The sequence below is a fragment of the Bombina bombina genome, chromosome 1 (assembly GCF_027579735.1).
Source record: "Bombina bombina isolate aBomBom1 chromosome 1, aBomBom1.pri, whole genome shotgun sequence".
Taxonomy (NCBI): domain Eukaryota; kingdom Metazoa; phylum Chordata; class Amphibia; order Anura; family Bombinatoridae; genus Bombina; species Bombina bombina.
In genome coordinates, this window is record NC_069499.1 from 549,006,971 (window position 1) to 549,029,170 (window position 22,200).

Consider the following 22,200-nt stretch of genomic DNA (forward strand, 5'->3'; position numbering starts at 1 on the left):
GAAGGGATGATTCTCTGATTCTGTTATCAGTACTTTGATACAGGCTAGAAAGCCTGTCACTAGAAAAATCTATCATAAGATATGGCGTAAATATCTTTATTGGTGTGAATCCAAGGGTTACTCATGGAGTAAAGTTAGGATCCCCAGGATTCTGTCTTTTCTCCAAGAAGGATTGGAGAAGGGCTTATCAGCTAGTTCCTTAAAGGGACAAATTTCTGCGTTGTCAATTTTGTTTCACAAGCGTTTGGCAGATGTGCCAGATGTTCAGTCTTTTTGTCAGGCTTTAACCAGAATTAAGCCTGTATTTAGACCCATTACTCCTCCCTGGAGTTTGAATTTAGTTCTTCAAGTTCTTCAAGGGGTTCCGTTTGAACCTTTGCATTCCATAGATATAAAATTATTATGTTGGAAAGTTCTGTTTTTGGTTGCTATTTCTTCTGCTCGAAGAATTTCTGAGCTTTCAGTGTTAGTGTGATTCGCCTTATCTCATATTTCATTCTGATAAGGTGGTTTTACGTACTAAACCTGGTTTTCTTCCTAAGGTTGTTTAGAATAAGAATATTAATCAGGAAATTATTGTTCCTTCATTATGTCCTAATCCTTCTTCCAAGAAGGAGCGTCTGTTATATAACTTGGACGTGGTCAGTGCCTTAAAGTTTTACTTACAGGCAACTAAGGATTTCCGTCAATCATCTTCATTGTTTATTCTGGAAAGCGTAGGGGTCAGAAAGCTACGGCTACCTCTCTTTCTTTTTGGCTGAGAAGTATCATCCGCCTGGCATATGAGACTGCTGGACAGCAGCCTCCTGAAAGAATTACGGCTCATTCTACTAGGGCTGTGGCTTCCACATGGGCTTTTAAAAACGATGCATCTGTTGAACAGATTTGTAAGGCTGCGACTTGGTCGGCCCTTCATACTTTTTCCAAATTTTACAAATTTGATACTTTTGCTTCTTCTGAGGCTGTTTTTGGGAGAAAAGTTCTTCAAGCAGTGGTGCCTTCCGTTTAGGTCACTGTCTTGTCCCTCCCTTTCATCCGTGTCCTGTTGCTTTGGTATTGTATCCCACAAGTAAGGATGAAATCCGTGGACTCGTCATATCTTGTAGAAGTAAAGGAAATTTATGCTTTCCTGATAAATTGATTTCTTCTACGATACGACGAGTCCACGGCCCTCCCTGTCAACTTAAGACAGATTGTTTTTTATTATTTACAACTTCAGTCACCTCTGCACCTTTTAGCTTTTCCTTTCTCTTCCTATAACCTTCGTTCGAATGACTGGGGGTGGAGGGGAAGGGAGGAGCTATATATACAGCTCTGCTGTGGTGCTCTTTGCCACTTCCTGTTAGCAGGAGGATAATATCCCACAAGTAAGGATGAAATCCGTGGACTCGTCGTATTGTAGAAGAAATCAATTTATCAGGTAAGCATAAATTTCCTTTTTCTATATATGTTCCTTTAAAAAAAATCTCCTGAAAGTATTATCATGAAATGTTCCACTTTGTAGATACTGCAAATCAAATTGCAATATGTCATACTAATTTAAATCTATCTCAATTTATAGGTGTTTACATGGGGTAGCAACTCCTCAGGCCAGCTTGGTCACTCACAATCTCCAGCAACAATGCCTCGTCTGGCTAAGGTAGGTAATTTAAAAAAAATAACAGCAGATTATGTGTTATCTATCCAATCAAGCATACAATGTAATCTAATCTATTTCAATCTGTTATTTTTAATTTCTGATAAACCTACTGAGCAGTGCTTGGTTTTGATTCCGGAATGTTAGACTTCTAAAGTCTGGATTATCCATTTTCTACCTCTTGCGAGGAAAATAGTAAAACCTATATTGCAAAGTAAATTTACTATGTGTAATTAACATTTCTTCTGTTAAGTGTGATCAGTCCACGGGTCATCATTACTTCTGGGATATTACTCCTCCCCAACAGGAAGTGCAAGAGGATTCACCCAGCAGAGCTGCATATAGCTCCTCCCCTCTACGTCACTCCCAGTCATTCTCTTGCACCCAACGACTAGATAGGATGTGTGAGAGGACTATGGTGATTATACTTAGTTTTATATCTTCAATCAAAAGTTTGTTATTTTAAAATAGCACCGGAGTGTGTTATTATCTCTCTGGCAGAGTTTGAAGAAGAATCTACCAGAGTTTTTGTTATGATTTTAGCCGGAGTAGTTAAGATCATATTGCTGTTTCTCGGCCATCTGAGGAGAGGTAAACTTCAGATCAGGGGACAGCGGGCAGATGAATCTGCATAGAGGTATGTAGCAGTTTTTATTTTCTGACAATGGAATTGATGAGAAAATCCTGCCATACCGATATAATGTCATGTATGTATACTTTACACTTCAGTATTCTGGGGAATGGTACTTCACTAGAATTACACTGTAAGAAATACATAAAGCTGTTTAATAACTAGAGATTATGTTTAACGTTTTTGCTGGAATGTAAAATCGTTTTCATTTACTGAGGTACTGAGTGAATAAATGTTTGGGCACTATTTTTCCACTTGGCAGTTGCTTAATCTGTTTTCTGACAGTTTCTGTTCTCCCTCACTGCTGTGTGTGAGGGGGAGGGGCCGTTTTTTGGCGCTTTTACTACACATCAAATATTTCAGTCAGCAACTCATTGTATTCCCTGCCTGATCCGGTTCATCTCTACAGAGCTCAGGGGTCTTCAAAACTTATTTTGAGGGAGGTAATTTCTCTCAGCAGAGCTGTGAGAATTATAGTTTGACTGAGATAAAAAACGTTTATTCTGTAATTTGTTTCCTGCTTTCAGAATTTGTTATCTTTGCTAATGGGATTAAACCTTTGCTAAAGTTGTGTTATTTACAAGGATTGAGGCTATAACTGTTTCAATTTATTAATTTTCAACTGTCATAGATCTTCTGTGCTTCTTAAAGGCACAGTACGTTTTAATATTATTCTAATTGAATTGTATTTCCAAGTTACAAGTTTATTTGCTAGTGTGTTAAACATGTCTGATTCAGAGGATGATACCTGTGTCATTTGTTGCAATGCCAAAGTGGAGCCCAATAGAAATTTATGTACTAACTGTATTGATGCTACTTTAAATAAAAGTCAATCTGTACAAATTGAACAAATTTCACCAAACAACGAGGGGAGAGTTATGCCGACTAACTCGCCTCACGTGTCAGTACCTACATCTCCCGCTCAGAGGGAGGTGCGTGATATTGTAGCGCCAAGTACATCTGGGCAGCCATTACAAATCACATTACAGGATATGGCTACTGTTATGACTGAGGTTTTGGCTAAATTACCAGAGCTAAGAGGTAAGCGTGATCACTCTGGGGTGAGAACAGAGTGCGCTGATAATATTAGGGCCATGTCAGACACTGCGTCACAGGTGGCAGAACATGAGGACGGAGAGCTTCATTCTGTGGGTGACGGTTCTGATCCAAACAGACTGGATTCAGATATTTCAAATTTTAAATTTAAACTGGAAAACCTCCGTGTATTACTAGGGGAGGTGTTAGCGGCTCTGAATGATTGTAACACAGTTGCAATACCAGAGAAAATGTGTAGGTTGGATAAATATTTTGCGGTACCGACGAGTACTGAGGTTTTTCCTATACCTAAGAGACTTACTGAAATTGTTACTAAGGAGTGGGATAGACCCGGTGTGCCGTTCTCACCCCCTCCGATATTTAGAAAAATGTTTCCAATAGACGCCACCACAAGGGACTTATGGCAAACGGTCCCTAAGGTGGAGGGAGCAGTTTCTACCTTAGCTAAGCGTACCACTATCCCGGTGGAGGATAGCTGTGCTTTTTCAGATCCAATGGATAAAAAATTAGAGGGTTACCTTAAGAAAATGTTTGTTCAACAAGGTTTTATATTGCAACCCCTTGCATGCATTGCGCCGATCACGGCTGCAGCGGCATTCTGGATTGAGTCTCTGGAAGAGAACATTGGTTCAGCTACTCTGGACGACATTACGGACAGGCTTAGAGTCCTTAAACTAGCTAATTCATTCATTTCGGAAGCCGTAGTACATCTTACTAAACTTACGGCGAAGAATTCAGGATTCGCCATTCAGGCACGCAGGGCGCTGTGGCTAAAATCCTGGTCAGCTGATGTTACTTCTAAGTCTAAATTGCTTAATATACCTTTCAAAGGGCAGGGCCCGGGTTGAAAGAGATTATCGCTGACATTACAGGAGGTAAAGGCCATGCCCTGCCTCAGGACAAAGCCAAAGCCAAGACTAGACAGTCTAATTTTCGTTCCTTTCGTAATTTCAAAGCAGGAGCAGCATCAACTTCCTCTGCACCAAAACAGGAAGGAGCTGTTGCTCGCTACAGACAAGGCTGGAAACCTAACCAGTCCTGGAACAAGGGCAAGCAGACTAGGAAACCTGCTGCTGCCCCTAAAACAGCATGAATTGAGGGCCCCCGATCCGGGATCGGATCTAGTGGGGGGCAGACTTTCTCTCTTCGCCCAGGCTTGGGCAAGAGATGTTCAGGATCCCTGGGCGCTAGAGATAATATCTCAGGGATACCTTCTGGACTTCAAATACTCTCCTCCAAGAGAGAGATTTCATCTGTCAAGATTGTCAACAATCCAGACAAAGAAAGAGGCGTTTCTACGCTGCGTACAAGAGCTCTTGTTAATGGGAGTAATCCATCCAGTTCCACGATCGGAACAGGGACAGGGGTTTTACTCAAATCTGTTTGTGGTTCCCAAAAAAGAGGGAACTTTTAGACCAATCCTGGACTTAAAGATCCTAAACAAATTCCTAAGAGTTCCATCGTTCAAGATGGAGACTATTCGGACAATTTTACCTATGATCCAAGAGGGTCAGTACATGACCACTGTAGATTTAAAAGATGCTTACCTTCACATACCGATTCACAAAGATCATTATCGGTACCTAAGGTTTGCCTTCCTAGACAGGCATTACCAGTTTGTGGCTCTTCCATTCGGATTGGCTACAGCTCCAAGAATCTTCACAAAGGTTCTGGGTGCTCTTCTGGCGGTACTAAGACCGCGGGGAATCTCGGTAGCTCCATACCTAGACGACATTCTGATACAAGCTTCAAGCTTTCAAACTGCCAAGTCTCATACAGAGTTAGTGCTGGCATTTCTAAGGTCACATGGATGGAAGGTGAACGAAAAGAAAAGTTCACTCGTTCCACTCACAAGAGTTCCCTTCCTGGGGACTCTTATAGATTCTGTAGAAATGAAGATTTACCTGACAGAGGACAGGCTAACAAGACTTCAAAATGCTTGCCGCACCCTTCATTCCATTCAACACCCGTCAGTGGCTCAATGCATGGAGGTAATCGGCTTAATGGTAGCGGCAATGGACATAGTACCCTTTGCACGCTTACACCTCAGACCACTGCAACTGTGCATGCTAAGTCAGTGGAATGGGGATTACTCAGACTTATCCCCTTCTCTGAATCTGGATCAAGAGACCAGAAATTCTCTTCTATGGTGGCTTTCTCGGCCACATCTGTCCAGGGGGATGCCATTCAGCAGACCAGACTGGACAATTGTAACAACAGACGCCAGCCTTCTAGGTTTGGGTGCCGTCTGGAATTCTCTGAAGGCTCAGGGACAATGGAGTCAGGAGGAGAGTCTCCTGCCAATAAACATTCTGGAATTGAGAGCAGTTCTCAATGCCCTCCTGGCTTGGCCCCAGTTGACAACTCGGGGGTTCATCAGGTTTCAGTCGGACAACATCACGACTGTAGCTTACATCAACCATCAGGGAGGGACAAGAAGCTCCCTAGCTATGATGGAAGTATCAAAGATAATTCGCTGGGCAGAGTCTCACTCTTGCCACCTGTCAGCAATCCACATCCCGGGAGTGGAGAACTGGGAGGCGGATTTCTTAAGTCGTCAGACTTTTCATCCGGGGGAGTGGGAACTTCATCCGGAGGTCTTTGCCCAAATACTTCGACGTTGGGGCAAACCAGAGATAGATCTCATGGCGTCTCGACAGAACGCCAAGCTTCCTCGTTACGGGTCCAGATCCAGGGATCCAGGAGCAGTCCTGATAGATGCTCTGACAGCACCTTGGGACTTCAGGATGGCTTACGTGTTTCCACCCTTCCCGTTACTTCCTCGATTGATTGCCAGAATCAAACAAGAGAGAGCATCAGTGATTCTAATAGCACCTGCGTGGCCACGCAGGACTTGGTATGCAGACCTGGTGGACTTGTCATCCTGTCCACCTTGGTCTCTACCTCTGAAACAGGACCTTCTGATACAGGGTCCCTTCAAACATCAAAATCTAACTTCTCTGAAGCTGACTGCTTGGAAATTGAACGCTTGATTTTATCAAGACGTGGGTTTTCTGAGTCAGTTATTGATACCTTAATACAGGCTAGGAAACCTGTTACCAGAAAGATTTACCATAAGATATGGCGTAAATACCTATATTGGTGTGAATCCAAAGGTCACTCTTGGAGTAAGGTTAGGATTCCTAGGATATTGTATTTTCTACAAGAAGGTTTAGAAAAGGGTTTATCTGCTAGTTCATTAAAGGGACAGATCTCAGCTCTGTCCATTCTGTTACACAAACGTCTCTCAGAAGTTCCTGACGTCCAGGCTTTTTGTCAGGCTTTGGCCAGGATTAAGCCTGTGTTTAAAACTGTTGCTCCACCATGGAGTTTAAACCTTGTTCTTAATGTTTTACAGGGCGTTCCGTTTGAACCCCTTCATTCCATTGATATAAAGTTGTTATCTTGGAAAGTTCTATTTTTAATGGCTATTTCCTCGGCTCGAAGAGTCTCTGAATTATCAGCCTTACATTGTGATTCTCCTTATTTGATTTTTCATTCAGATAAGGTAGTCCTGCGTACTAAACCTGGGTTCTTACCTAAGGTAGTTACTAACAGGAATATCAATCAAGAGATTGTTGTTCCTTCTTTATGCCCAAATCCTTCTTCAAAGAAGGAACGTCTACTGCACAACCTGGATGTAGTCCGTGCTCTAAAATTTTACTTACAGGCAACTAAGGAATTTCGACAAACGTCTTCTCTGTTTGTCATTTACTCTGGGCAGAGGAGAGGTCAAAAAGCTTCCGCTACCTCTCTTTCTTTTTGGCTTCGTAGCATAATTCGTTTAGCTTATGAGACTGCTGGACAGCAGCCTCCTGAAAGAATTACAGCTCATTCTACTAGAGCTGTGGCTTCCACTTGGGCCTTCAAGAATGAGGCCTCTGTTGAACAGATTTGCAAGGCTGCAACTTGGTCTTCGCTTCATACTTTTTCCAAATTTTACAAATTTGACACTTTTGCTTCATCGGAGGCTATTTTTGGGAGAAAGGTTCTTCAGGCAGTGGTTCCTTCTGTATAAAGAGCCTGCCTATCCCTCCCGTCATCCGTGTACTTTTGCTTTGGTATTGGTATCCCAGAAGTAATGATGACCCGTGGACTGATCACACTTAACAGAAGAAAACATAATTTATGCTTACCTGATAAATTCCTTTCTTCTGTAGTGTGATCAGTCCACGGCCCGCCCTGTTTTTAAGGCAGGTAAATATTTTTTAATTTATACTCCAGTCACCACTTCACCCTTGGCTTTTCCTTTCTCGTTGGTCCTTGGTCGAATGACTGGGAGTGACGTAGAGGGGAGGAGCTATATGCAGCTCTGCTGGGTGAATCCTCTTGCACTTCCTGTTGGGGAGGAGTAATATCCCAGAAGTAATGATGACCCGTGGACTGATCACACTACAGAAGAAAGGAATTTATCAGGTAAGCATAAATTATGTTTTTATTTATTCAATTGCAGTTTAATGTTCCTCTAGGTATTACTGTGTATCATAAGTGTACAAAATATTTTTCCTTTTAGGTATGTGAAGGTGATGGAGTATGGGCTGCAGCTGCAGGGCAATATCATTCTTTGTTTGTGGCTCATGGGATGAAAGATTTTCGGCCTGCTGTTTATTACAGTGGTCCACAAACTGAAATGGATCCCACTCAATCTGATGGCGTCCCAAACCCAGTGCTTCTTGGAGAGTGTAGCAAGGTATGATAGTATGCAGGTTGTATCTCCTAATATCTGGGCAAGCAATACGTTTCTGGTTTCATACGCATTACTCAAAATATATATATTTTTTTATCATTTGTTATTTTTGTAGTGATAATTTAATAGAACTTGGGCCTTTTTAATTATTTTTATTGAGGTTTTAAGATTTACTGACTCCACAAAACAGTAAGAAATACAAGATATATGGTACATACTTTAAAACCACAGCAAGTGTATATCAAAAGTGAAGTCTGAACTCCTCTATATAAGAGACATCAGCAGTTAAAAACCTAATGTTCATATTTTGTCTAGAGACTGAAAACCTTTGTGTTGCGCAAAAGGCCATTTTTGGAGCTCCTGAACATTAAAATGAATTATAAAAGAAGGTAAAATGAAAGAGAAGAGGCCTCTCTTGGTTCTCACATATTAGACAGGACATTAGTAAATATGGGTGGAGTGTGGGATATAATATTTAAAATATGAGTAACCAATTACCAATGGAACAAATTACATATATTGGGATTCCCTCACGAACCTCCAAATTTCCTAGTTACTCTTACAGAGCTTACATATGAAACCAGAAAGGAGATCAGGTGTCTGTTTACATATAGCAACAAAATTTAATAAGAGGACATTTAAACATCTAAAATAGTAAATATAAATAAATAAGAGGGCATTATGACTAGAGCTGCGCATCTTCACCTGTCTCACGATTCGATTACGATTATCATCGTAACGATTCGATACGATTCGATTCTACGATGCATCGCGATGCATCACGATTACTGCACTATTTCTGCCCAATTTTTACATTTTTCAGAAAAAAAAATTCAAGAAGTCAAAGTATTGAAATAAACTCTTTTTTTATTTTATTAGCTCAAAAAAGGACACTCTTCCTGTGGCAAAGTCTGAACACAGCAGACAACAACAGTTTATAGAACAGTAAATACTAAATGGCAATTGTTGTATTGGTTTGGAAACAATATTATGGCATCAAACTGTAGTTACAGAGTACGTAGTGTAAAAAGTGCAGTGCTCACAGTGTACTTCTTCAGTAAAAGAAAATATTTAAATGTATATATTATATATAGTAAGTAGTACACTATACACTTGTAAAGAAACATGAACAACAAATAAATGTCTAACCTATCTATGTTGGTTTTAATTTAATTTCTTTACTTACTTAGTAATAATAATATAATAATAGACATTAAATTAAAACCAAAATAGATAGGTTAAGCTTTGTGTGAAAATTGTCCTCAGAAAACAAAACATAAATCCCTTATAGGTACAAAATTACAGGTGCAGTCCACTGTGCCTTCATGACTGTCAATTTGTGGCAAACAAACATCACGTGAAGAATCTGGAACACAACACACAGCACAGAGTGTGCACACAACACACATGTGATTGTGACATATACAATTAGTTTACACAGTTACAGACTTACAATAGTACTAGAGAGAGAGACATTTAAAACAAGTAGCATTGAACTGAACTACTATAACTACAGTTTCTTCTTGATGATTATATTATCTTTATGGGATCACAAATATAATTAGTTAGTTATTAGTTACTGTTAAAGCAGTACTACACACAACTGAACAGTGACTGAGTCTGTCACTGAACAGTACACAGCAGTCACACACAAACAAACAATACATAAAAAAGGACACAGACATCAAGGAGTAAATCATGGTGAAGAAAGGGTGGCACGCCACTCACCTGAGGTGTGTGTGCTTTATTTTTGTATTGTGCTGTTGTGTGTGGCACTGTGTGCTGTGTGTGCTGTACTGTCTGTAGTGTACAGTATATTTGTGATCCAATAAAGATTTACTCAAGGTTTACTCAAGGCTTTTCCTTCCCCTATAGTGGTTTGGCTTCAGTCTCACTCTCTGCATAGTGCACTCATAGACAGTTAGACAGTCACACTCACTAGACACTCAGACACTAGAGACACAGTGGGACACACACACAAACAAAAACATTCAAAGGCACCACAGCCAGTCAGCCACAGTCACACTCACACTCATAGACACTTAGACACTGGGACAGACACACAATCACATACAAACAAAAACATTCAAAGGCAGTTAATACACTCATCTCACACACACTCATAGAGAATGAGATACATACAAACTTTTCAAACTGGCACTCACTCACAGACACACTCACACACTCATAAAGAGACAGTTAGACACTGCAGTACACACATTGTTATTGTTAACTGGTTGGTTATATTCGGTTAACCCCTACAGATCTACCTGAGAGTGGGTGGGATGGCATTTGGGATTGGGATCATAAACAAAAACATATGATATCTTTCTTAAAGGGTCTATTTAAAATAGACAATTTTTAGTGTGAATGAATAATATTAATAATCCCTTATGCAGTGTGCACTATGCACTCACTGCATTGCAAACAATACAGGGGTGTGCTGTAAACAATAGCACAACATCTACAAAACAGAGCACTTCCTGATTGGCAAACATCACAGTAACACTAGAAGTAGTAATAGACATTATACAACAAGTAGCATTGAACTACTAGTAGATTTACTAACTTTGATTATCTTTATGGGATGACAAATATATTGTTACACAACACACACACAGTCACACACAGTCAAACAATACCAAAAAAAACACACATCATAAAAAGAGTGAATCATGGTGAAGGGTGACACTGACTGACACGCACACATGAGGTGTGTGCAGTTGTGTGTTGTTTCTTTTGTATTGTGTGTGTGACTGTGACAGAGTGACGTGGTCGGTCGTGTCGTGTAGTGTACTAGTATATTTTGTGATCCAACAAAGATTTACTCAAGGTTTTAAGCTTCATTTTTCAAAAAGCTATAAGCTATATAACAGTAACAAATATAAAATAACTTAACAGTAGTCTGCACTGGGCAGTGGGGCACACAGCACTTTCTTCTGGATGTGCCAAAAAACATGAAATATTAATATTATAAACCTGAATCACTACTCAGAATTATGGAATATGTAGGTTTTTCTGTAAGAACACTAGTTGATCCACATGCTCTGGTTTGAGGGTGCTTCTTTTTGCCGTTACCACATCTCCTGCAGTGGAGAAAACCCGCTCTGCAGACACGCTTGTACCTGGGATACACAAGTATCGCTTTGACAAATGAGAGAGGAGGGGAAATATGACCTCATGTACATGCCACCATTTCAAAGGGTCTTCAGTGAGAGGCAGAGATGGGGCTTTACAATATTTCTCTATTTCCTCTTCAGCCTTGGCATAGGGGGTCTTGGGTTCTATTGTACCTTCAGTGTCAGTGAAAGACTGTCCCAGCAAAGTCATGAGAAGCGATGTGGACTTTCTTTTGGGAGGAGAAGGGTTATCCTCCTCGATGGCTGATTCTTCTTCCAGAGTTTCTTTTCCCTCAGGCAGTGGCACTTCATCCACGTTTGTCCTCCTAGATGTAACTGTACTAGTACACTCAATCTGTGTTTGAACAAAAGAATAGAAAAAATAGCATTCATTATTACCTCGAGCAGCCAGCCAGCTAATGCTATGTGTGTGCTCAGAGAGACAGTAATGCATAAATAAATGCATGCAACAGCTCACATCTATTAGGAAGGACTCGGGAGTGGACGGAGGAGGAGGAAAGTTGACTGACTGTGGCGTTTTCAAACTGACTTATATAATAAACCTTGTACTCTTTAAACTAGCTACTAATCAAGCTACTGCAGTGATAGCTAAGCCTATTTTGTATGGATGGTATGTTTTATGTTTGTTTTCAATTTATACATTTTTCAAGAAACATGATGCAATTAAAATTACCTCCAAGGATGCAGCCTCCTCAGTCACTCCTCTGTATATCTCCAATCTCTCCTCCTCTGTGAGAATAAAAGGCAGTCCCTTAAAACGAGGATCCAGGGCAGAGGCTGTATAAAGTATCTTCTTCTCTGCCTCACTGCTGTACCTCTTCAGGAGATCTGTTTTGATGGCATTCTTGATCTCATGGATCATGGGTGTGTCTCCCATGGTGTCTGTCATGTTCTGGAGCAGTTGTGCATTTAGAGGGGCAATGAGAGAAACAGTTGGATTGCGCTCTTCTGACATCAGTGTGGTTGCATCTTTCATTGGCTTTAATGCACTCACAGCATCCTCTGCATTTGACACATCTATTTCGTTGAGAGTGCAGAGATCTGACTCACTTTTTCTGACTTCTGGAGACAACAATGTGGCACAGATTGCAGGTTGCTGTTCTAGGAACCTCTCGACCATGTCATATGAGCTGTTCCACCTTGTTGTCACATCAGTTATCAGCTTATGATTCTTCAGGCCAAGACATTTCTGTTTTTCTTTCAGACAGTGGTTTGCTGTAGTGCTGCGGTGAAAAAATGTTGATATTCGTCGCACTCTGCCTAAAAGCCTGGAGAGCGTGGCCACTTTCAGCGCCCGCTGGGATGCGAGATTCAGTGTATGGGCGAAGCATTTTACATGAGGGAATTTTCCAACTTGAGCAGCAACAATCATGTTCGAAGCATTGTCGGTCACAAGCACTACAGATTTATCGGACAGCTGCCATTCTTCCACGACACGAGACAGTAGCTCCACCAGATGAGAACCCGTGTGAGACTCATAAACTGCTCTCGTTTGCAGCACATGCGACAAGATCTTCCAGTCCTTGCTAATGTAATGTGCAGTTACTGTTACATAAGACTCCGTCGTGACTGAAGTCCATGAATCACACGTTAGTGCGACTCGACTGGCTTGGCTCATTGATGCAATTACCTGAGCTTTTGTTTCTTGGTAGAGTGCAGGTATAACGTTTTCTGTTAAGTGATTGCGTGACGGGATCTTATAACGTGGCTCTAGTGTCTTCAACAGGTTGCGAAACCCAAGGTTTTCCACAACAGAGTAAGGCCGTAGGTCCTTCGCTATGAAAGTTGCCACAGCTTTGGTTATTCTCTTCCCTTTTTCAGAGTTGGGTGGCAAAGTTGACAGCATTGCATCAATTCTTGGCTGATGAGCTTCAGCTAGTCTTGTTATTTCCTTGGCAGTGGCACTGGCGGCAGCGGCAGGGGTTAGCATCTCAGAGTGAAAACGTCTAATGTGATTTCTCAAGTTAGCAGTATTGCCTAGGTATTTAATTTTTGTGTGACAGGCTTTACAAACCGCGTGTGTCTTGTCCAATTCGTGCTTTCCAGTATGTTCATAAAATCCAAAATGTGCCCAGATGCTTGCTTTTAAAATGCTAGGTGCATTTTTTATCTCTCTATCTTTTTTGTCTCCCTCTGTCATTTTAGCATGACATGTATATATGTGACGGATGATGTTGTTGTCAACGTCAAACTCTGTCAGTGTTAAAAAAAAAAAGAAAAAAACACTAAGTTCCAGTTGTCAAAATGTCAAGCCGCAAATGTAAAATCAACAAGTACTAGTAACTTCAACTACTTTGCCAATGCCATACATTTTGCGAACATAAATTTTAAAACAAATTGCATTGTGATCATTGCAGGGGACATCACTCACTCACTGACACTGTAAGTTACTGTAATATATTACACACTTAAAGGTGCAATGAAACCCAAACATTTACTTTCATGATTCAGATAGAGAATACAATTTTAAATAAACATCATAACTAACTTCTATTATTTAATTTGCTTCATACTTCTCAGATATCGTTTGTTGATGACATATTAGCAATGCATTGCACAGCACACACATTACTTACTAAGTATATAATACTTTGTGCACAAGGAGGAGGCTATGCATTTCAACAAAGGATAAGCAAATTATATAATAGGGAAAGTTGTTTAAAATTGCATGCACTTTCTTGAATTAATATATTATTAAAATATTAGAACTTCAGGCCATCCATCCATGTGAAAAACATGTAGATATAGATACAGATTAGACTAATAGAGACATTAGACAATAATAGTATACTATATTTATTTATAATACATTTTTTATATATGCAATATTATTCAATAATGCAGCAATTAATTATGCAGCAGCCTGAGCCTCAGTCAGCTCAGCAGTATTAGTAGTACATACTACGTTAAGTAAATAAGGCAAGTATTTAATTGTACCCCTTATTGTGTAATAAATGTGATTGTGTACCCCTTATTGATTTGCTCTTTAAGTAAGTTAATAATTAGTTTACCTATGGCAAGTAGTAGGCAGTTGAGGCAATAGGCAGGCATGGCAATGGCAATTATGGCATGGCATTGGCAAAATGTACAACGTTTTGGTAACTAAACAGTTAGTTAGTCTAATTCTCACCATAGGTCTCCTCCTCTGTCTCCCACAAAATAAAAATGAGCCCGCCGTGTAGCTGTATACCGCCGTGTATACTCGGAGTCGGAATCGTCATCACATTCACCATCATCAATCTCAGGCAACACACTCCTGCTTTGCTCCTACTGCGTAACTTCGGCACTTCCAGAGACCGCCCATGGAGCGCCCATGTTGCTTTTTTCAGTGACGTGACGTCAGTGACGTCAAAACGATGTACCGCGCACTTTCGCGTACTTTCTGTTACTTGTCCTGGAGGCTGGTCACGTGGGTAACGTTAATCGATTATCGCGTCTCAGCGCATCGATGCAGAATCGTTTCATGCCGCATCGCGATGCATCGTCAAAACGATTATTTTTGACAGGCCTAATTATGACTATTACGCATCGAATTGAGGAACAAATAATCTCCTGTTATAGCAACAGACTTATGAATAAAATATAGTATATAAACTTTCAGATGGTGGTCACCAAAAAGACAATTTCTGCCCAGAGCATAAAACATGTAATATTACAGTGATCACATGACCATAGGGCTTTTTTTGGGGGCATCACTGGACTGGCTCTCTCATGAGGCATTCAGTGATTGCACAGTAAGCCTGATACCAGCATACATTGCAGCATGCTAGTATCTAGGTTCCACTTAAAGTATATAATCACTGTGGATGGCTGTCATTGATTGTATACACAGTAACTGACATTTTTGACAGTTACTTATCTGTTGCTGGATATCTTCACATGCAGGCACCCATTTCATTTAATTAGGGCACCCCACTGACAGGCATGGGATCACTGGGACATTTTGTGCTTGCGGTTGCTAGCCTTGTGTGGCCTCCTGAGGTATGCAATAATAGTGTGGTCTCGCCGCTGTAAACAAAACCCGCTTTCTCATAGCCCAGGACACAGTCGCCGTATAGGATACCGTGTGTCCTTAAAGGCTTAATGATAGATGATCAGAGTAATGGGGGAACAAAATTCTTGTGGATGTTTGCACAGTGTATTTATTTACATTTATTGAAACAAGTCTCTTTTTCACATACTGCTTAAGTATTATAATAATTGCTGCTGTGAACTGTTGGTGGGTGGTTATCCCCCAAACACCCTCCAACTGTTTCAATGTTAAGGGAAAATTCGCTTCTAATATCACCAAGACAATATTTCTCCAACATAGGTGTGTCCGGTCCACGGCGTCATCCTTACTTGTGGGATATTCTCCTCCCCAACAGGAAATGGCAAAGAGCCCAGCAAAGCTGGTCACATGATCCCTCCTAGGCTCCGCCTACCCCAGTCATTCTCTTTGCCGTTGTACAGGCAACATCTCCACGGAGATGGCTTAGAGTTTTTTAGTGTTTAACTGTAGTTTTTATTATTCAATCAAGAGTTTGTTATTTTGAAATAGTGCTGGTATGTACTATTTACTCAGAAACAGAAAAGAGATGAAGATTTCTGTTTGTATGAGGAAAATGATTTTAGCAACCGTAACTAAAATCCATGGCTGTTCCACACAGGACTGTTGAGAGCTACTAACTTCAGTTGGGGGAACAGTATGCAGTCTCTTGCTGCTTGAGGTATGACACATTCTAACAAGACGATGTAATGCTGGAAGCTGTCATTTTCCCTATGGGATCCGGTAAGCCATGTTTATTACGATCATAAATAAGGGCTTCACAAGGGCTTATTAAGACTGTAGACTTTTCTGGGCTAAATCGATTCATTATTAACACATATTTAGCCTTGAGGAATCATTTTATCTGGGTATTTTGATATAAGAATATCGGCAGGCACTGTATTAGACACCTTATTCCTTAGGGGCTTTCCCAAAGCATAAGCAGAGCCTCATTTTCGCGCCGGTGTGGCGCACTTGTTTTTGAGAGGCATGGCATGCAGTCGCATGTGTGTGGAGCTCTGATACTTAGAAAAGACTTTCTGAAGGCGTCATTTGGTATCGTATTCCCCTTTGGGCTTGGTTGGGTCTCAGCAAAGCAGATACCAGGGACTGTAAAGGGGTTAAAGTTTAAAACGGCTCCGGTTCCGTTATTTTAAGGGTTAAAGCTTCCAAATTTGGTGTGCAATACTTTTAAGGCTTTAAGACACTGTGGTGAAAATTTGGTGAATTTTGTACAATTCCTTCATGTTTTTTCGCAATTGCAGTAATAAAGTGTGTTCAGTTTAAAATTTAAAGTGACAGTAACGGTTTTATTTTAAAACGTTTTTTGTACTTTGTTATCAAGTTTATGCCTGTTTAACATGTCTGAACTACCAGATAGACTGTGTTCTGAATGTGGGGAAGCCAGAATTCCTATTCATTTAAATAAATGTGATTTATGTGATAATGACAATGATGCCCAAGATGATTCCTCAAGTGAGGGGAGTAAGCATGGTACTGCATCATTCCCTCCTTCGTCTACACGAGTCTTGCCCACTCAGGAGGCCCCTAGTACATCTAGCGCGCCAATACTCCTTACTATGCAACAATTAACGGCTGTAATGGATAATTCTGTCAAAAACATTTTAGCCCAAATGAACACTTGTCAGCGTAAGCGCGGCTGCTCTGTTTTAGATACTGAAGAGCATGGCAACGCTGATACTAATATCTCTGAAGGGCCCCTAACCCAGTCTGATGGGGCCAGGGAGGTTTTGTCTGAGGGAGAAATTACTGATTCAGGGAACATTTCTCAACAGGCTGAACCTGATGTGATTGCATTTAAATTTAAGTTGGAACATCTCCGCATTCTGCTTAAGGAGGTATTATCCACTCTGGATGATTGTGACAAGTTGGTCATCCCAGAGAAGCTATGTAAAATGGACAAGTTCCTAGAGGTGCCGGGGCTCCCAGAAGCTTTTCCTATACCCAAGCGGGTGGCGGACATTGTTAATAAAGAATGGGAAAGGCCCGGTATTCCGTTCGTCCCTCCCCCCATATTTAAAAAATTGTTTCCTTTGGTCGACCCCAGAAAGGACTTATGGCAGACAGTCCCCAAGGTCGAGGGAGCGGTTTCCACTTTAAACAAACGCACCACTATACCCATAGAGGATAGTTGTGCTTTCAAAGATCCTATGGATAAAAAATTAGAAGGTTTGCTTAAAAAGATGTTTGTTCAGCAGGGTTACCTTCTACAACCAATTGCATGCATTGTCCCTGTCGCTACAGCCGCATGTTTCTGGTTCGATGAGCTGATAAAGGCGGTCGATAGTGATTCTCCTCCTTATGAGGAGATTATGGACAGAATCAATGCTCTCAAATTGGCTAATTCTTTCACCCTAGACGCCACTTTGCAATTGGCTAGGTTAGCGGCTAAGAATTCTGGGTTTGCTATTGTGGCGCGCAGAGCGCTTTGGTTGAAATCTTGGTCGGCTGACGCGTCTTCCAAGAACAAGCTACTTAACATTCCTTTCAAGGGGAAAACGCTGTTTGGCCCTGACTTGAAAGAGATTATCTCTGATATCACTGGGGGTAAGGGCCACGCCCTTCCTCAGGATCGGCCTTTCAAGGCAAAAAATAAACCTAATTTTCGTCCCTTTCGTAGAAACGGACCAGCCTGAGGTGCTACGTCCTCTAAGCAAGAGGGTAATACTTCTCAAGCCAAGCCAGCTTGGAGACCAATGCAAGGCTGGAACAAGGGAAAGCAGGCCAAGAAACCTGCCACTGCTACCAAGACTGCATGAAATGTTGGCCCCCGATCCGGGACCGGATCTGGTGGGGGGCAGACTCTCTCTCTTCGCTCAGGCTTGGGCAAGAGATGTTCTGGATCCTTGGGCGCTAGAAATAGTCTCCCAAGGTTATCTTCTGGAATTCAAGGGACTTCCCCCAAGGGGGAGGTTCCACAGGTCTCAGTTGTCTTCAGACCACATAAAAAGACAGGCATTCTTACATTGTGTAGAAGACCTGTTAAAAATGGGAGTGATTCATCCTGTTCCATTAAGAGAACAAGGGATGGGGTTCTACTCCAATCTGTTCATAGTTCCCAAAAAAGAGGGAACGTTCAGACCAATCTTAGATCTCAAGATCTTAAACAAGTTTCTCAAGGTTCCATCGTTCAAGATGGAAACCATTCGAACTATTATTCCTTCCATCCAGGAAGGTCAATTCATGACCACGGTGGATTTAAAGGATGCGTATCTACATATTCCTATCCACAAGGAACATCATCGGTTCCTAAGGTTCGCATTCCTGGACAAGCATTACCAGTTCGTGGCGCTTCCTTTCGGATTAGCCACTGCTCCAAGGATTTTCACAAAGGTACTAGGGTCCCTTCTAGCTGTGCTAAGACCAAGGGGCATTGCTGTAGTACCTTACTTGGACGACATTCTGATTCAAGCGTCGTCCCTTCCTCAAGCAAAGGCTCACACGGACATCGTCCTGGCCTTTCTCAGATCTCACGGATGGAAAGTGAACGTGGAAAAGAGTTCTCTATCTCCGTCAACAAGGGTTCCCTTCTTGGGAACAATAATAGACTCCTTAGAAATGAGGATATTTCTGACAGAGGCCAGAAAAACAAAGCTTCTAGACTCTTGTCGGATACTTCATTCCGTTCCTCTTCCTTCCATAGCTCAGTGCATGGAAGTGATCGGGTTGATGGTAGCGGCAATGGACATAGTTCCTTTTGCGCGCATTCATCTAAGACCATTACAACTGTGCATGCTCAGTCAGTGGAATGGGGACTATACAGACTTGTCTCCGAAGATACAAGTAAATCAGAGGACCAGAGACTCACTCCGTTGGTGGCTGTCCCTGGACAACCTGTCACAAGGGATGACATTCCGCAGACCAGAGTGGGTCATTGTCACGACCGACGCCAGTCTGATGGGCTGGGGCGCGGTCTGGGGATCCCTGAAAGCTCAGGGTCTTTGGTCTCGGGAAGAATCTCTTCTACCGATAAATATTCTGGAACTGAGAGCGATATTCAATGCTCTCAAGGCTTGGCCTCAGCTAGCGAGGGCCAAGTTCATACGGTTTCAATCAGACAACATGACAACTGTTGCGTACATCAACCATCAGGGGGGAACAAGGAGTTCCCTAGCGATGGAAGAAGTGACCAAAATCATTCTATGGGCGGAGTCTCACTCCTGCCACCTGTCCGCTATCCACATCCCAGGAGTGGAAAATTGGGAAGCGGATTTTCTGAGTCGTCAGACATTGCATCCGGGGGAGTGGTAACTCCATCCGGAAATCTTTGCCCAAGTCACTCAGCTGTGGGGCATTCCAGACATGGATCTGATGGCCTCTCGTCAGAACTTCAAAGTTCCTTGCTACGGGTCCAGATCCAGGGATCCCAAGGCGGCTCTAGTGGATGCACTAGTAGCACCTTGGACCTTCAAACTAGCTTATGTGTTCCCGCCGTTCCCTCTCATCCCCAGGCTGGTAGCCAGGATCAATCAGGAGAGGGCGTCGGTGATCTTGATAGCTCCTGCGTGGCCACGCAGGACTTGGTATGCAGATCTGGTGAATATGTCATCGGCTCCACCTTGGAAGCTACCTTTGAGACGAGACCTTCTTGTTCAGGGTCCGTTCGAACATCCGAACCTGGTTTCACTCCAGCTGACTGCTTGGAGATTCAACGCTTGATCTTATCGAAGCGAGGGTTCTCAGATTCTGTTATCGATACTCTTGTTCAGGCCAGAAAGCCTGTAACTAGAAAGATTTACCACAAAATTTGGAAAAAATATATCTGTTGGTGTGAATCTAAAGGATTCCCTTGGGACAAGGTTAAGATTCCTAAGATTCTATCCTTCCTTCAAGAAGGATTGGAAAAAGGATTATCTGCAAGTTCCCTGAAGGGACAGATTTCTGCCTTGTCTGTGTTACTTCACAAAAAGCTGGCAGCTGTGCCAGATGTTCAAGCCTTTGTTCAGGCTCTGGTTAGAATTAAGCCTGTTTACAAACCTTTGACTCCTCCTTGGAGTCTCAATTTAGTTCTTTCAGTTCTGCAGGGGGTTCCGTTTGAACCCTTACATTCCGTTGATATTAAGTTATTATCTTGGAAAGTTTTGTTTTTGGTTGCAATCTCTTCTGCTAGAAGAGTTTCAGAATTATCTGCTCTGCAGTGTTCTCCTCCTTATCTGGTGTTCCATGCAGATAAGGTGGTTTTACGTACTAAACCTGGTTTTCTTCCAAAAGTTGTTTCTAACAAAAACATTAACCAGGAGATTATCGTACCTTCTCTGTGTCCGAAACCAGTTTCAAAGAAGGAACGTTTGTTGCACAATTTGGATGTTGTTCGCGCTCTAAAATTCTATTTAGATGCTACAAAGGATTTTAGACAAACATCTTCCTTGTTTGTTGTTTATTCTGGTAAAAGGAGAGGTCAAAAAGCAACTTCTACCTCTCTCTCTTTTTGGATTAAAAGCATCATCAGATTGGCTTATGAGACTGCCGGACGGCAGCCTCCCGAAAGAATCACAGCTCATTCCACTAGGGCTGTGGCTTCCACATGGGCCTTCAAGAACGAGGCTTCTGTTGATCAGATATGTAGGGCAGCGACTTGGTCTTCACTGCACACTTTTACCAAATTTTACAAGTTTGATACTTTTGCTTCTTCTGAGGCTATTTTTGGGAGAAAGGTTTTGCAAGCCGTGGTGCCTTCCATTTAGGTGACCTGATTTGCTCCCTCCCTTCATCCGTGTCCTAAAGCTTTGGTATTGGTTCCCACAAGTAAGGATGACGCCGTGGACCGGACACACCTATGTTGGAGAAAACAGAATTTATGTTTACCTGATAAATTACTTTCTCCAACGGTGTGTCCGGTCCACGGCCCGCCCTGGTTTTTTTAATCAGGTCTGATAATTTATTTTCTTTAACTACAGTCACCACGGTACCATATGGTTTCTCCTATGCAAATATTCCTCCTTAACGTCGGTCGAATGACTGGGGTAGGCGGAGCCTAGGAGGGATCATGTGACCAGCTTTGCTGGGCTCTTTGCCATTTCCTGTTGGGGAGGAGAATATCCCACAAGTAAGGATGACGCCGTGGACCGGACACACCGTTGGAGAAAGTAATTTATCAGGTAAACATAAATTCTGTTTTTATCCCAAGTGATTTATCAAATTCCTGTTGCTGGGTGCTGTCCTTTCTCACTTTCTTTGGTGCTGTTTGCCAAAAGAGATGTTGTCTCCGCCAATCCTTATCTTGAGCCCCTTGCAGGTAGTTGGCAAATGTCCCTTAAAAGTAAAAAGCAGTCCAAGCAGGATGGTTTTGTACCTCGCAGTTAAGGTATGTTTTTAATAAAACTCACTTGCTGTGCTCACTATGGCCAGTGCTTGCAAGTATCCAATGAAAAAGGTTCTCAGGAGCACCAAAAAGCGAGTTAAAAATATAAACTTTATTGTTTTACAAAAGGGTTATTTAAACCCCAGGGTAAGAGTGAAAGAGAAACAATTGAAAAAACAGAAAACAAAAAGGCTGACCGGTTTCGGCGTCTGCCTTAATCCTAGCCTGCTTGTATATATTTTTAACTCGCTTTTTGGTGCTCCTGACAACCTTTTTCATTGGATTAATGATAGATGCCGTACCCTTTTTTTTCTATTTTTTTATTTACATAATTTACATTGTTTTGCAGTCCTAGGATGCACTTTTTGAGAATCTCCTTGAGTGTAATTTCTTATCTCTTGTACTGTATAATGTGTATAATTATATATGTGTGTGTAAACAAAAAGAGAGAAGCTCTCAACCTGGGAACGAACAATAGGATAATAGTTTGTTCTTTGGCTAGTTACCACCCAAGGAGGAACCTCTTTTTGCTCAACATGTGCCTTTCACAGAGAAGAACTTTCCTAAAGCTTATCAGTCTGATCCTGACTTCACAATACAGTCCAGCCCCGAAATACCAGACAATCCCTCTCTGAACAAGAGAAACAGCAGAACCCCAGACATACGTTTCAGCCTATTGTGGGCCTCGTCAGTGAGATGCA

General features: G+C 41.7%; 1 protein-coding gene across 4 annotated transcripts in view; it reads left to right on the forward strand.

Annotated features, from left to right (window-relative positions):
* Positions 1–22,200, forward strand: part of ALS2 (alsin Rho guanine nucleotide exchange factor ALS2) — a 558,121-nt gene that overhangs the window by 210,900 nt on the left and 325,021 nt on the right. For all 4 annotated transcript variants that reach the window (XM_053698688.1, XM_053698690.1, XM_053698692.1 and 1 more), the window contains exons 8-9: positions 1,562–1,639; positions 7,837–8,013. In XM_053698688.1, coding sequence (XP_053554663.1) covers positions 1,562–1,639; positions 7,837–8,013 — 255 coding nt within the window. The remainder of the gene's footprint in view (positions 1–1,561; positions 1,640–7,836; positions 8,014–22,200) is intronic.